This window comes from Lactuca serriola, chromosome 1 (genome assembly GCF_051521515.1).
Source record: "Lactuca serriola cultivar US96UC23 chromosome 1, Lser_US96UC23_V15, whole genome shotgun sequence".
In the NCBI taxonomy this organism is placed as follows: domain Eukaryota; kingdom Viridiplantae; phylum Streptophyta; class Magnoliopsida; order Asterales; family Asteraceae; genus Lactuca; species Lactuca serriola.
In genome coordinates this window covers 211,020,215-211,034,558 of record NC_136408.1, presented here as the reverse complement: position 1 = coordinate 211,034,558, position 14,344 = coordinate 211,020,215, and the positions used below count along the sequence as shown (strand labels likewise).

General features: G+C 34.6%; 1 protein-coding gene across 1 annotated transcript; it reads left to right on the top strand.

Moving 5' to 3' along the window:
- Positions 1–4,787: 4,787 nt before the first annotated feature.
- Positions 4,788–9,124, top strand: LOC145049059 (serine carboxypeptidase-like 13). The gene is made up of 14 exons (XM_078997697.1): positions 4,788–5,018; positions 5,090–5,235; positions 5,959–6,035; positions 6,148–6,270; positions 6,358–6,460; positions 6,910–6,947; positions 7,043–7,144; positions 7,240–7,326; positions 7,401–7,475; positions 7,568–7,639; positions 7,822–7,970; positions 8,235–8,348; positions 8,510–8,564; positions 8,910–9,124. Exons 1-14 carry the CDS (start codon positions 4,789–4,791, stop codon positions 9,003–9,005), a joined length of 1,467 nt encoding a protein of 488 aa, XP_078853823.1. The 5' UTR covers position 4,788; the 3' UTR covers positions 9,006–9,124.
- Positions 9,125–14,344: the final 5,220 nt, after the last annotated feature.

Here is a 14,344-nt window from a genome sequence, read left to right as displayed (position 1 = left end):
AACCGGGGGCGAGACTGGGGTCTCCGTCTCTGTCGGGAGATGCGGCGAGATGCGCAAGGGATATGCACAGCAGAAACCAGAGATCAAAGTTGAGGCGATCCTCGGTTGGATTGTATTTTCTCGCATGAGGAAAAGAGAATTTTGTGACTTGCGTGTCCCTGGGCCGGGATAGTGGTCACGGGGAGGAAGTTAGTGGGTTATTTGGATCATGATATGGGTGACCTTTGGAGGCTCAGCTGTGGAGTCAAAAGCTGACCTGGTGCTCAGTCTCGAAGAGGGATATGAGAAATGAGCTAGAGCTTATCATGATGATGTCTGAGGACACTTCAGAGCGAGCGAGCGATTCAGACGCTCGAAAAAATGCTTCGGGCATGTGTATTAGATCTCGGAGGGAGTTGCGGCACGTATTTATCCTTGGTTAAGTTATCCTATATCAACAGCCATCAGTAGTGCATTGGTATGCCACCCTTTGAGCTGTTGTGTGGGAGGAGGTGTCGGACCCTCATTTGTTGGGGAGTGTTGGTTCACGGAAGTGAAAGTAGTAGTGAGAGTGGATGATTTGGAGTATGGTGGTTGAACACTGTGTCTGTGACAGTGGTATGGAATGACATCATGATGGGATGTCTGCTGAGGACGCGGAAGGCGTTCCGCGGGTGTAGAGCCAAGAGTCTCAGGATGGATGCAGGGAGGGAGTCTGGGACTCCCAGCTTGATTCTGATCAGGGTATTGGATATGTGCTAGTGGTTCATCCCGGGGGATGTTGGAGGATATCATCAGTGCGTCGGGTTTTTCCCAACCTGAGGGTGCTGGGCAAGTTCAGCATGCGTATGTGATTGCAAGAGGAGAACTCGTGGGAGTTGCTCTGAGATTGAAGAGTGGGTCTTTCTGTCAGCACGGAATGGATAGAGTGGGATTCGGATCGGGGATCCGATGGTTCATGGCTTTCTAGCCCTTATGGGTCGAGCGATTGTTGAGATTTGGAGCAGTGATGCATCTCGGGTAATTCTCGATTGTTGAGTGTGATTATCAGAGGGTACAGCCGGTGCCCGGTTTGAGACGGTGGTCAGGACACCGCAAGGAAAGAGGAAGTGAGTTCGAGTTCGATGGTTATGCTTTGAGGAACCTGGTCCAGTTAGGGCCAGGTGGCGCGTTGTGGGAGTATTTTGGAGTCGAGTTACCATAGGCTTCGAGGACGAAGCCTAATTTAAGTGGGGGAGAATTGTAACAACCCGAAATATCAAGAGTAGAGTTGAAGGGCTAAAAGAGTAATTTGGGAAAGAGTGACTCGGCGAGTCCATGGATGGACCCGGCGAGTAGAGTCGCGATTTGGTCGCGTGTTAAGTAGCCGACTCGGCGAGTCAATGAGATGGACTCGGCGAGTAGGCGCTGAGTGGAGAAAAACCTAATTCTCGGGGTTGAGCCCTATATAAAGAACATTATGTTTCCTTCTCAGCCTCTTTATCACCCCTTGAGTCCCAGAAACCCTAATTTCGTGGAGAAACCCCATTGTTGAGCAAATTGGAGCTTGGAGAGGTGGTTGTTGAAGAGATCTTACAGAAGAAGAGGCTTGGAGCAAGGGGCTTTGCTTGGAATTGAGTTTCATTGCAGATTGGGGCGTTCCTTTGAGGTAACATCTCGTTTTTGAGCTGCTATTTCTTAGATGCATCATTTTGGGAGTGTTAAAGACCATGTCCTTGGATGTATTGGAGTTTAGAGGTCAGATCTGAGGTTGCTACCTCAGATCTGGAATGGAGAAGGGTTGGAATGCATGAAAGTCCCTATTTATGAGTGGTTGATGGAGCTATTTTGTCCCAAACCCAAACCCTAGAGTGAAAATGCATAGATCTCTTTGGATTCATGTAAAGTTTGCCACTTTACGTGATGGATGAGTTGTAGGAGGTTAGATCTATGTTTTGGATCAATTGCATGGCCTGGAGTGCTTCTGTTTGGATTTAGACCGGTGGTACTCGGCGAGTCACATGAGTGGACTCGACGAGTTGCTTGAAGATGAGCTCGAACTCGGCGAGTTGGATGAAGATGGTCTGGAACTCGGCGAGTTGTATGAACAACTCGGCGAGTAGGTTGAAGATAGCCTTAGACTCGGCGAGTCTGTTGTTGGACTCGGCGAGTCTTGTCGAAGAGTCCCAATATCTTCTGGTCGAGTTGAGAATCGGCGAGTCAAGGGATGACTCGGTGAGTTGTGTGCGAGTGGACTCAGAGTTGTGGAACTCGGCGAGTCTCGGGGTGACTCGGCGAGTTGAGTCGCAGATTGGGGAAGTTCTGAGCATGGGGACTCGACGAGTCGACGGGTTGACTCGGCGAGCAGGGTCAACCAGGAGGGTTGGCTTGGACTGAGGACTTTGACTTTGACCAAGAGTTGACCGTTGACTTTTAGGGCTTGGTCAGCGATGTGGCCTTTGGGCCAAGAGAGGGGTAAAATGGTCTTTTACCCTTAAGAGGGTGCCATGAGAGGGTTGATTCTAGTATCGAGAGTTATATTCATGAGAGTATATGCCTTACGTGTTAGGCAGCGGCGAGTTCGAGATTCAAGTGTGGGGATATCTGCTTTCTGCTTGCCAGGTGAGTCTTCTCACTATACTTTACCTTGAGTAGGTAACCAGAGTTATGTGACAGAGTAATTGTATGCTATGTATGTTATGTGTTGTACTGCATTATTTCTATGTGATTTATGTTGTGCATGTTTTCAGAGCTGGAACCGGAGGGTTCCTAGAGTTAGAACCGGAAGGTTCATAGAGTTAGAACCAGAGGGTTCAAAGAGCAGGGTCCACGGACCCACAGAGTTATAGCCTCGAGTGGCTAATGTGTGTTGTGTGTGGTATTTTGGGGAACTCACTAAGCTTCGTGCTTACAGTGTTTTGTTTTATGTTTTGTTGCAGGTTTCTTTCAGTATCATGGGACGGCACCGACTTGATTGTACACACCAGAGAAAGGGTCATGTTTTGAGGATCCTGGTTTTCTATACAAGTGAAATGGAGTCATGTTTTTTTTTTTGTAATCCGATTATGAATGAGATTTTAAAAAAGTGTTTCTAAGAATTAAACGATTATTTTTAAATGAAAAATTGTTTGAAATTTTCGGTGTTACATATATATATATATATATATATATATATATATATATGTGTGTGTGTGTGTGTGTGTTCACAACCCTGTTTATATAACAAGACTTGAGGCTAGCTAAAGATTTGATTAATGTTTGGGTTTAAAATCGAACCGGAAAACCCAAGTACCCCGTAAAAAAAAATTATGCTACCCTAAAAAAAATTAGATACCCCTTTATTTTGATCCTAGTACTGCCGCTGCCTCAAGGACCTTGACTATAAAGCAATTGATTATTAATTGTTGTTAAAACGACTATTAATCTAAGTTGGTACTAAGTAACATTTCTTAGTCTTGTTGAACGACAGTCGTTTCAATTTCCTATTTGTTCTAAATTTGGATTCACTTCACTAAATTGTGGTTGTGACCAATACGCTTTATTAAATAGGAAAGATATATAATGACAAATTTAATTTAAGATGACTAAAATTTGATTTTCAAAATGATTTCTATAATTTGTATAAATAATGTCCCATGTTTTGAAAACCGGTTCTTAGAAACCAAAAAAACTATTTATCATGTGAACCAGTGAAAACGGGTTAAACCGGTTAAAAAAGAAATTTTAAAAAATATTTTTTTTTCATTTTTTGTATTTTGTATATAATTAAAATTAATAATAATGTAATTATGATATTATCCATTTTTTTCAGTTTTTCAGATCGGTACAACCGGTTAGACCAATTGAACGATTTGGTATGTCGGCCGGTATGGTCTCTGGTCGAATTTTTAAACCTTAATGTCAAAGCATTATTTTAAATGTATATTTAAAAAAGCTAAAAAAAAATTGTAAGAAAAAAAAAACTAATATTTACAAAAGTAAGAAAGATACTAAAAAATTGAAATAAAAAATAAAAGTAAAAAAATGGATATTTAAAATAAAAAAAAAAAATAAGAAAAATTGAAAATCATGTGAAAGTTTTTTTTGCCTCTTGTCTAATTTTTAAGAGTTTGTGGTTTTTTTTAATAAATTAATTTCACATGTCATTTTGTGGTTGCTTTGTATTAAATGAGATTAATTAATTAATTAGTGTATTTATTCTATTAATTTCAAAAATAAAAATTGTAAATGCTATATATACCTTTTTTCATATGATATCATAAATACACATCCAATTTTGATTGTTTCACCTCAAATTCTAAACTAATCGTATATATAATTTCCAAAATATATACTTTCAAAATAATATCCTCTTTCTTATACCAAACTTATACAAATTTCTTGACATATTGAGTGGATGCTTCAAAGTCAAACTTTAACTTAAATCATAAAAGTCAATTTATATGGATAAAAAGTCATTTGAAATTTAAGTGCAACGTCTTAAATAGTTTAGATAGAATAAGAATTAATTACAATCTCAAACAAATTTAAAGTAACTCTCTATAATTGATTTATTCAATGTAATTGATTATAATCGATTTTGATTTAATACAATTTTTAGTTTTTTTAACAATTAAACTTTTATTTTAATTAATCCGTCTGGTCTCACCCCTAATAAAAAAACATTGGTTAAAAATATTTTTTCCAAACTACACTAAATATTTTTTTTGAATAACGCTGTTGTGATAAAAAAAAAAACTCGAGCATCCCTGGTCGACGATCGATCTTACAGTGAGCTTATAAAATTACACAGACGACCCCATCTCTCCTCTTTTTGCACACCTAACCACCATGGCACATCACATCTCCACATATCCACACTTACACCTACTTCTTACACATGTCTACATAAACACATTACACCTACTACTTATGCAGAAAACTCTCGAAATGGAATCAAAACACACTCTGGTTTCCCTTCTAATAATCTTTGCACTTTCCATAAGTGCATCAAACTCAAAGTCAATCGTCAAGAGACTCCCCGGTTTTGATGGTGATCTTCCTTTCAGTCTGGAAACCGGGTATGTGTCTGTTTTCATTGTCTTTACTGTTTCAGACGACTCTTAAATTAGTCTTTTGTTTTTCTCGAAAGATACATTGGAGTTGGAAAAGATGAAGCAGTGCAGATCTTTTACTACTTCGTTGAGTCCGAAAGAAATCCCTCCGAAGACCCTCTTCTTCTTTACCTCACCGGTGGGCCCGGGACTTCTGTACTTTATTCCATGATGTATCAAATAGGTAATCGTGTATCTAAATTCTTGTCTGCATCTAATTCATTTATCTATTGCATTAAACAACCATATTAATTACATACAAACACACACACACACACTAGAATAAACAATCTCCGGCAGTGACTTCGCCGGAGCTTGTTCACATCGCAACACAGATCCACCTTCCCAGAAACCCTCGCCGGAAACCTAGCTTCCACCGGCGTTGACTTCACCGGAGTCTGATCTTGTTTCTTGTTGATCCCTGTGGTCGGGATGTCTCCTAAACTATATGACTACGTTCCTCATGTTCATGGTTACAAGAATCTAATTTCAAGACCAATTTTCCAGTTTGTTGCTAACATATGAGATAATCAATGTTCGATGAATTTTTTGTCTGGATAACATTTATTAGATGAGGAACAAATTTGGTAACTATTCAAAAAGTTTACTTACATTATTTTAGTGGTTTGATCCGACTTTTGTGTCAATCACGTGATATATTCTTTGGTTATGATTGTCAATTATTTTTAATTTTAACATGGTTTTGAATTTTAGCATTTTTTTACCAAACATGCCAAAATTAAAACTTACTTTAAGGACATTTGTTTCCAATTTTAAAGGCATTGAAGTCTATTATTAAGTTACTTTAATAAGTAATACCAAATTGAATTTTAGCATTTTTGACCAAACATGTCATTATTTATTTACACACAATTCATTAAAATTAACTAACCATTTTCTTTTGTAGGTCCACTCAATTTCAATTTGGAAACTTCAACGGAGGATAACATTACATTGAAGTTGAATCCATATCCATGGAATAAGGTTCACATTCTCTCACTCGAAACATTTTTCTAAAAATTAATGTTATAAACCTATGGATTTTATGTTCTACATGAATGATTTTTTACATACAATTAATCGTGTAATTTTGTAGGTTGCTAATATGTTATTCATAGATGCACCAGCGGGAGCAGGGTTCTCATATTCTACGACATACGAAGGAACGATTTGCAGTGATTCCCTTCTAGCTTCATATGCTTATGATTTTCTACGAAAGGTTTTGTAATTTCTTCTATTAATTCATTAATTTATTGACTTGTTATTTAATCTTAAAATGATTTTGTTGTACATGTTAATTATACAGTGGTTTACGGATCACCCTAGGTTTCTCAGCAATCCGTTTTACGTATCAGGGATTTCATACATGGGGATTATCATACCAAATGTTGCTTTAAATGTATATAAAGGTAATATCTCTAACTATGGTTTTAATTCAATCTTTAGGGGTTGCTCTTGTTGATCATGATGATGAGTTTACTCATTTCCACTTCTCTTCGAGTGTAATAGAATTGGTCATAAGTTGCCCAAATTGGAATTCTTTTTAAAGGCGAAAGATTATTTTAAAAAGAAAGAAGAATAACAAGAAACTAAAATTTGTTTAATTGGACAATTTGGTTGGACTATATGGTTTGGATATTCGAATTTTTTGATTGTTTTACACCAAAACCGTTTTATTAAAATGAGAACTAGATAATCCAGAAAACTGAATAACAATTTCTTATATAAGTTATTCATTTGTTTATTTATTACATGTACTCCTATTGTGCGTTAGATTTTGTCATTAATTTCGTAGTTGTTAATTGCGAAAAGGCTTGATTTTTCTAACATTATGTTTGTGATGTCGGGTACTTTGTAGGCAATGAACGTGGAAATCAACCACAACTAAATATGAAAGTAATATGCAAACTTTATAACGCTATTTACAAATATTATTGTATAAAAGGAAATATAGAATGTCATATTCACCTCTTTTTTTTTGCATTATATAGGGAGTCATTAGCGTTTCCCCTTTAACTGATAAGTTCAATGATTTTAATTCAAGATTTGAGTTTGCTTATCGGCTATCACTAATATCAACCGATATTTATGAGGTAATGAAAAATATTAACACCAAAACATGACCATCTATTTCTCAAAGTAACCACTATTTATTTGGTCATTTGATTATATTTATTTCATATTTCAGTCTACAAAACAAACATGTAAAGGTAACTATATATCCAATGATGTAGACAATGTCCTTTGCTGGAATAATCTCCAACAGGTGGAAGAGGTATACAAATATCATTTTGTATGATCTTATACAAGTTTATGTAGCACAAGTTTAATTCAAAATTCCATTTGTAGGCCACAAGCAAGATCAACTTAGAGAATATATTAGATCCAATGTGTGATACAACATACACGGACCCAACTTGTCGAGTAATTTTTCTTTTTCAAATACTCAAATCAACACATAATTTTCCCATATATGATTCTTTTATTGACATCAATGTTATTTCTTCTTTGTTTAGGAAGCTCGGTATGTATTTATAGGAATCTGGGCAAACAAAAAGGAAGTTCAGAATGCTCTCCATGTCCGTGAGGTATGTTATATATAATCGTATGTGTATATATCAATGCAAATATATGTATATCTCAAATTGCAAACTGCTAGATTTGATCTTACTTTGTGTTACAACTCATTCACACAAAACATGCTATTACTTCAACAATCTAATATGCTTAAGAATTAAGAACTCTCAAATGCCTTTCTTTTTATATACAGGGAACAATAGAAAATTGGGTGATTAAAAACGGAAGTATTCATTACGATATGGGGAAAAAGGACACAGAATGTTACTCATACGATGTGTTCAGTACTATCCCTACCCACAAACAACTTCTTGCCAAGAAATGTCAATATTTGATCATATGGTAATACTCATACTCTAGAAAGATAATATTCTCGTTTCATTATTACAAAAAGGTTACTTTTGCATGTTTATTTGTTTAGGAGGTTTTAATTAAAAAAAAGTAATAGCAACAGAATTAAAGTAAATCCTTTTAAAAATGTCATTATTTTTCTAAACACCACGTTGCCTTCTAATGACCATTGATTTAATAAATCAATGGCCATTTTTGTTTTGGTAATTGCTATATATCTTATATGTGTCTTTCTTGAAAAATTCAAATGCACAGTGGTGATCATGACATGACATTTCCACATGTGGGCACAGAGAAGTGGATTAGTAATCTTAATCTTCCGGTAGAGAAGCAATGGGAACCATGGTTTGTTAATGACCAGATCGCAGGGTGAGCTGAAAATTTTAGAATATATTAATAAAAATACCTTCATATTATTTTCATCTGTTTTGTTTTATCTTGAAATCCATTTACTAATTAATTTCATTAAAATGAAACATTTTTTCCTTGGGAACTAATCATGCAATCGTTTCATTCAATGTCTTTTGTAGATATCAGAGAACATATGTACAGAGAGAATACTCGTTAAAATACGCAACTATTAAGGTAAGAAACATGACATTTAAACTTACTCTATTGGTATGCATCTTATTATTCTGTTGACAACATCATGATGTAAGATTGAAATAACAGAGCCCTTTGACTATTTTAAGCACACTTTGATTACTAGGGAAGTGTGGGCATTTGGTTAAGTGTTTTTAGTAATTTGTCCCCTTTATATATAAAAGCTTTTCCTTTTAATCAATAATAACAACATAGATAATGCAAACGTATGTAATTTATCTATGAATAATAACAATAATAAAATTTTAAGGAATTTTTTGTAATTTAATCGCATAAATCTTTGTTTCTGTCTCCAATCATAATTCTTTTGGGGTCTGGTGTTATTAGGGTGCAGGTCACGGAGTGGCATTGTACAAGCCTGAAGAAGCTTTGACTATGGTGGATGGGTGGCTTGCTTCTCAAACTTATTCAAGTGACTCTTGAGCACAATATTTGTATAAGTTTATTGCCACTATCAATGCTTCAGTGATGCCCTGTAATTTTGCACTAGGATTTTTATTTCCAAAGCATTGAAATGATGCCTCGTGATTTTGCCTTTAAAAGTTCGCTTACAACCTAATGAAATAGCTAGGATTATGTCCCACGAAAAACCAATCAACATGTTACCAACCAAATAAATATTGTTGGCAACTAATATGTTTGGTGGTCAATATGTTTGGTTGGTAGTACCGTATAAATTGAGTAAATATGGTAAGATAATGGTATAAAGTTTAAAATACATGGTATTACTATACCAACCAATTCAATTTTAATGTGTGTATATATTAAGACCTTTGATATTACCATCTACCATATTATGAAAGTTTTTAAACTTATGTTTGCGTGTTCCATTTACTTTACTACTTCAAATTTTAAACTCATGTTAGAAATTAATAAAATAATTCTTGTCTCCACCACTCACAAAAATATCATTCACAAAAGCCCCATTTACATTTCATAATGTTCAAGAATATGAAAATCTTTATTCACAAAACACTTATGTTCCTATATACCATTATCAACATGGACCAATCAAATTTATTGGCAACACATGGTTCAACGAAATAATGTCCACTATCGTACCAATTCCACCTTTAGAAATAACACATCTACATTTTTTTAACAATTGTGGAGATCTTTGATGTTTGAGCCTTGAGGTGAAGCTTTCATAGAACTTCTTAGTTCCTTCCATCCCTATTACATTTCCAAAACAATGAACGTTAGAAAGAATGACAATAATTTTTAAAACAATCTAAAGGTGAGTTGTGCTCATTAGATTAACACTTTTTCGTTAAGTACTTCACCCTTTCAACCAAGAGCTATAACTCTCAAATCTGATTTTTCTAAGTGACTTAATGGATAAAGTTTTCAAATTTATTCATTTCCATGACTTAGTAAAACCTAAACACAAAACCTAATTCCTAAGTGGTCTAACAAGGCCAAAAACTTGTGCATAACTTAAAAGGAGCCCATTCTTACACCTTTTCCCACCATTCTAAGTTTAAGAACTAACACAATACCATTCTAGAGTTCTAGAGTTGTTCAAACACTATAAACATTTTTCCAAGAGACCAAAACGGACCCAAAGCATGAAATATGAACTAGATAGTCATAAAGGTGGAACTACCATTATAAGCACCAAATGCCACCTTCTTCGTAAAAGGACACTCAGGAGGCTCAAGATCTTCAAACATACATACATAAAGCTTTGGTTTCATTCTGTGAGGATGGAAGCTTAGAATACATCATACCCTAATTTTAGCTTCCTGAAATAGGGCTTAAGATATAGATCTTGGGTTTTGTGTTTGCGGCGGGCGCACCGCCTATTTCTGTTAATGCACTCCACGCCTGACTCATGGAAAGCGTGTCACGCCCAACAATGAACATAGCGTGCCTATAACAAAACATACTTTCTCCTAAAATCAAATAACTTAAAAATAAAATACATATGTGGAAATCGAATGTTACAGCTCTCCCTATTCGAATTAGATTTCATCATTGAAATCCACAACTACAAATAAATGTGGGTAGTGCTCACGAATCTCTTACTCAGACGCTCACATCTGTTCACAACCCTTCTGGTGTTGCCACTACACCGTTACTAGCCCAATCACCATGTTGCATATGGTCTTCATTTTCCTGTCTAAAACTTTAACTGGAATCTCTACATAATTCAAGTGCTTATCCACCTGAATATCCCATAAGGTTACAACTACTTACTCATATGTGAAGAATTTCTCAATTGAGAAACATGAAAAGTGATGTGGATCTGATTGAGCTTCTCAGGTAACTCCAATCAAAAGAAAACCTTGCCCACACGAGCAATGATAAGAAAATGATCAATATATGTAGGGCCCAACTTGCCTCTCTTTGGAAAACCTTGCCCACTCCTAGCATGAAAACTATTTTTTGTAGGAGAACTCTGCTAATGGAATATAAGAATTCTTGTCACACCTGTGTCTCCATATATTTACATTTTTGGTTTGATATATTAAAAAATTTTCAATCTTTGTCCTTACGCGGGGTGTAGCTTGTAGCTATGCAGGGCGTAGCTAGCTAAGAAGTTTGGAGGCCTCCTTGTGTAAAAAAAGGAGAGAAATTGCAAAAGTTGAAAGAATTTTGAAGTTATCAAAGTATGAAGATCAAAATATCAAAAATTCTGAAGAATCAAAAAGTTGAAGATACCAAAATTCAAACAAGAATGTGGTGAATTCAAAGAAATTGAAAAGCAAATATCAAAGAAGAAATGAATTCCAAAGAGTTCTATTATGGTATCAAAGTTTTAATTCTTTCTAGAATTTATATATGCTTGGTAGTTTAACCAAAAATACCTTGAGATTAAGAAAGATGTCTGGGGATGGATTCGAAGGGTTGCAAAATGAGTGTCGTATAAGCTAATGGGTGAAGGTTCATAACGATTGTGAGTATTTAGGAATGAGAAGTTTTTAGGAATCATAGACACACGTACATGCATTGCGGTCTTGGGATAATGGTTGGGTTTTAAATGGATTGGCTTATGCAGTATTGGTAAGTTAAAAATCAGTTTACTTGGGGGCAAGCAAAGGTTAAGTGTAGGGTATTTTGATATGCGCACGCGCGTGTGTATATATATATATATATATATATATATATATATATATATATATATATATATATATCATATCTTAATATTTTACCCTTAATTATTGCTATTTAGAGCTAAAAGATACTTATAATGCTTAAACTTGTATTTTATAGGTATATTGTTGCTAGATCAGAAATGAAGCAAAAGATACTTTCTGATTTAGGTGTTAAAACTTTTTACTTTGTGTTTATGATTGAATGAATCTTTGAATTTATGGTATAATTCTCATTTGGATTGTTTATTCTTATTTAATTTATTTTGACAATTTTAATTGAAGATCCATATGTGTTAAATATTGTTACTTTGTTCCATATTGTTGAATTGATAGAGTTTAGAAGACCATCTGACTGTGTTAATTTGAATCATAGTTTTCCAGTGACCATTGGTAATTATGACTAGTGTTTTGACCAAAACATAGGGTTAGGAAATTAAGTTGTGAACTTTAATGTGTATGCATGTGTAGGATGGCCATTCTATGCATGATGTAACTCCTATTACCATCGGAGTTAAATAAGATCAAATCTTGCTTAATACGAACTAGATACAGATTTGTATGATTGTTTATTCACTTGATCAATGAATTAATAGTTGTGTTGAAATCAAAGGATTAGTAGCGTGACTATGATACTAGTTATATTAGGAATCGATGAATAATGAATAAATAACCATTGTATCAATAATTAGCCGTTATTTTAAGATGTAATTTATCTAAGACCAAAGTACCTAAATAAGTTTGTCTTCAAGTTAGTTTATCGATATTTGATGTTAAGTGTTATGTGAGTATTTAATAAAACCTTTCTAATTGCTTTTATGTGTAACTTATAATCAAGAATTCTAATTTTATTCACCATCGTTTTCTTTGTGTTTGATACCTGGTCTTACCACGACTAAGTATACTGACTAGAGTGTTTATTAGTCCGTTTGAGATAAAATTAGTTTAATAAATTTAAAACTTGATTAATTAATTAATATATATATATATATATATATATATATATATATATATATATATATATATATATATATATATATATATATATATATATAAACATCACCTATAAGCATGCCCGGCTCTAAGGGGGCAATATGTGCAGTTAGGCATGAGCATACGGATCGAACCGACCGGAACCGGCCCGACCCAAGAACCGGCTTCGGCCAAAATCAAGAACCGAACCGGCCCGACGGTTCTACCGGTTCCGGTTTTTACTGGATTTTCGATTTAGGAACCAGTCTGATTTGACATGCTTCCTTGTGGGGCTTATAGCTCATTCAATTTTTAACCAAATCAAGCGTTTTTATAGTCTAAACTTAACTAAAAATCATAATCTACATGTAGGAAAAAGATTCAGGTCAAAAAAAGTTAATTGAGTGACTTATGCACATTTGAACAACAAAATCAGATTACGTTTAATTGCTGCAACATAAAAAAATTCTGATTTACCCTTCCTTGCAGGGCTTGTAACCCATACAATTGTTAACCGAATCAATTGTATTTATAGTCAAACTTAACTAAAAATTCTAATCTACATGTAGGAGAAAGATTCAGGTCAAAACAAGTTAAATTGACTGAGTTATTCACATTTGAGCAACAAAGTCAGATTACGTTTAATTGCTGAAACATAAAAATATTTTGATTTGACACCCTTCTTTGGGGGGGCTTGTAACTCATTCAATTTTTAACCAAAGCAAGTGTTTTATAGTCTAAAATTAACTAAAAATCCTAATCTACATGTAGGAAAAAGATTCAGGTCAAAACATGTTAAATTGAGTGAGTTATGCACATTTGAACAACAAATTCAGATTACATTTAATTGCTAAAAATAAAAAAATTCTGATTTGACACGCTTCCTTGTGGAGCTTATAACTCATTCATGTTTTAACCAAATCAAGCATTTTTATAGTCTAAAATTAACTACAAATCATAATCTACATGTAGGAAAAAAATTCATGTCAAACAAAGTTAAAGTGAATGAGTTATGCAACTTTCCAAATTTGAGTCAGTTATTCAGTCCGATTCCCGGTTTTGGGCCGGATCCAACAATCGGTTCTTACCAGGTCCCGGTTCCAAAAATTGATGAAATTATAGTATTAGTCCCAATCCGACCGGTTCCATCGGGTTCCGGTTCCGATTCCGGGACCGGTTCTGGCCGGTTCCTCGGTCTATATGCTCATCTCTATGTGCAGCCGCACAAGGGCCCTGAAAAAAAAGGGTCTAATTTTGCAAAATTATATAATTATGTTTTTATTATATATTATGTTTTCAGATTTTTAACACAAATGTACTGTAGGTCAGTCGGTTAAAGCAGTGTGTTTTTAAATACAAGAGGCACGTGGGTTCGATTCTTTTCAAATTCATGCTTATTTTTATTTAATGTTGGTTTATTCGAATTATATATATATATATATATATATATATATATATATATATATATATATATATATATATATATATATATATATATAAAAGTTGGACAATGCTAAGGAATAGTGAACATCGTGTTTTTTTGTCACAAATGGTCCTCGGCTTCTACCGGTGTTTCTTATTTTGGAATGGATTGTCTTTAGGGCGTTATTTGACCTTTTGCTCAAACTGAATAGTGAACTTGGCCCAATAAATTCTTAAGGAGTTGGCAAAATTGGTCCACTTCTTATTGGGAAA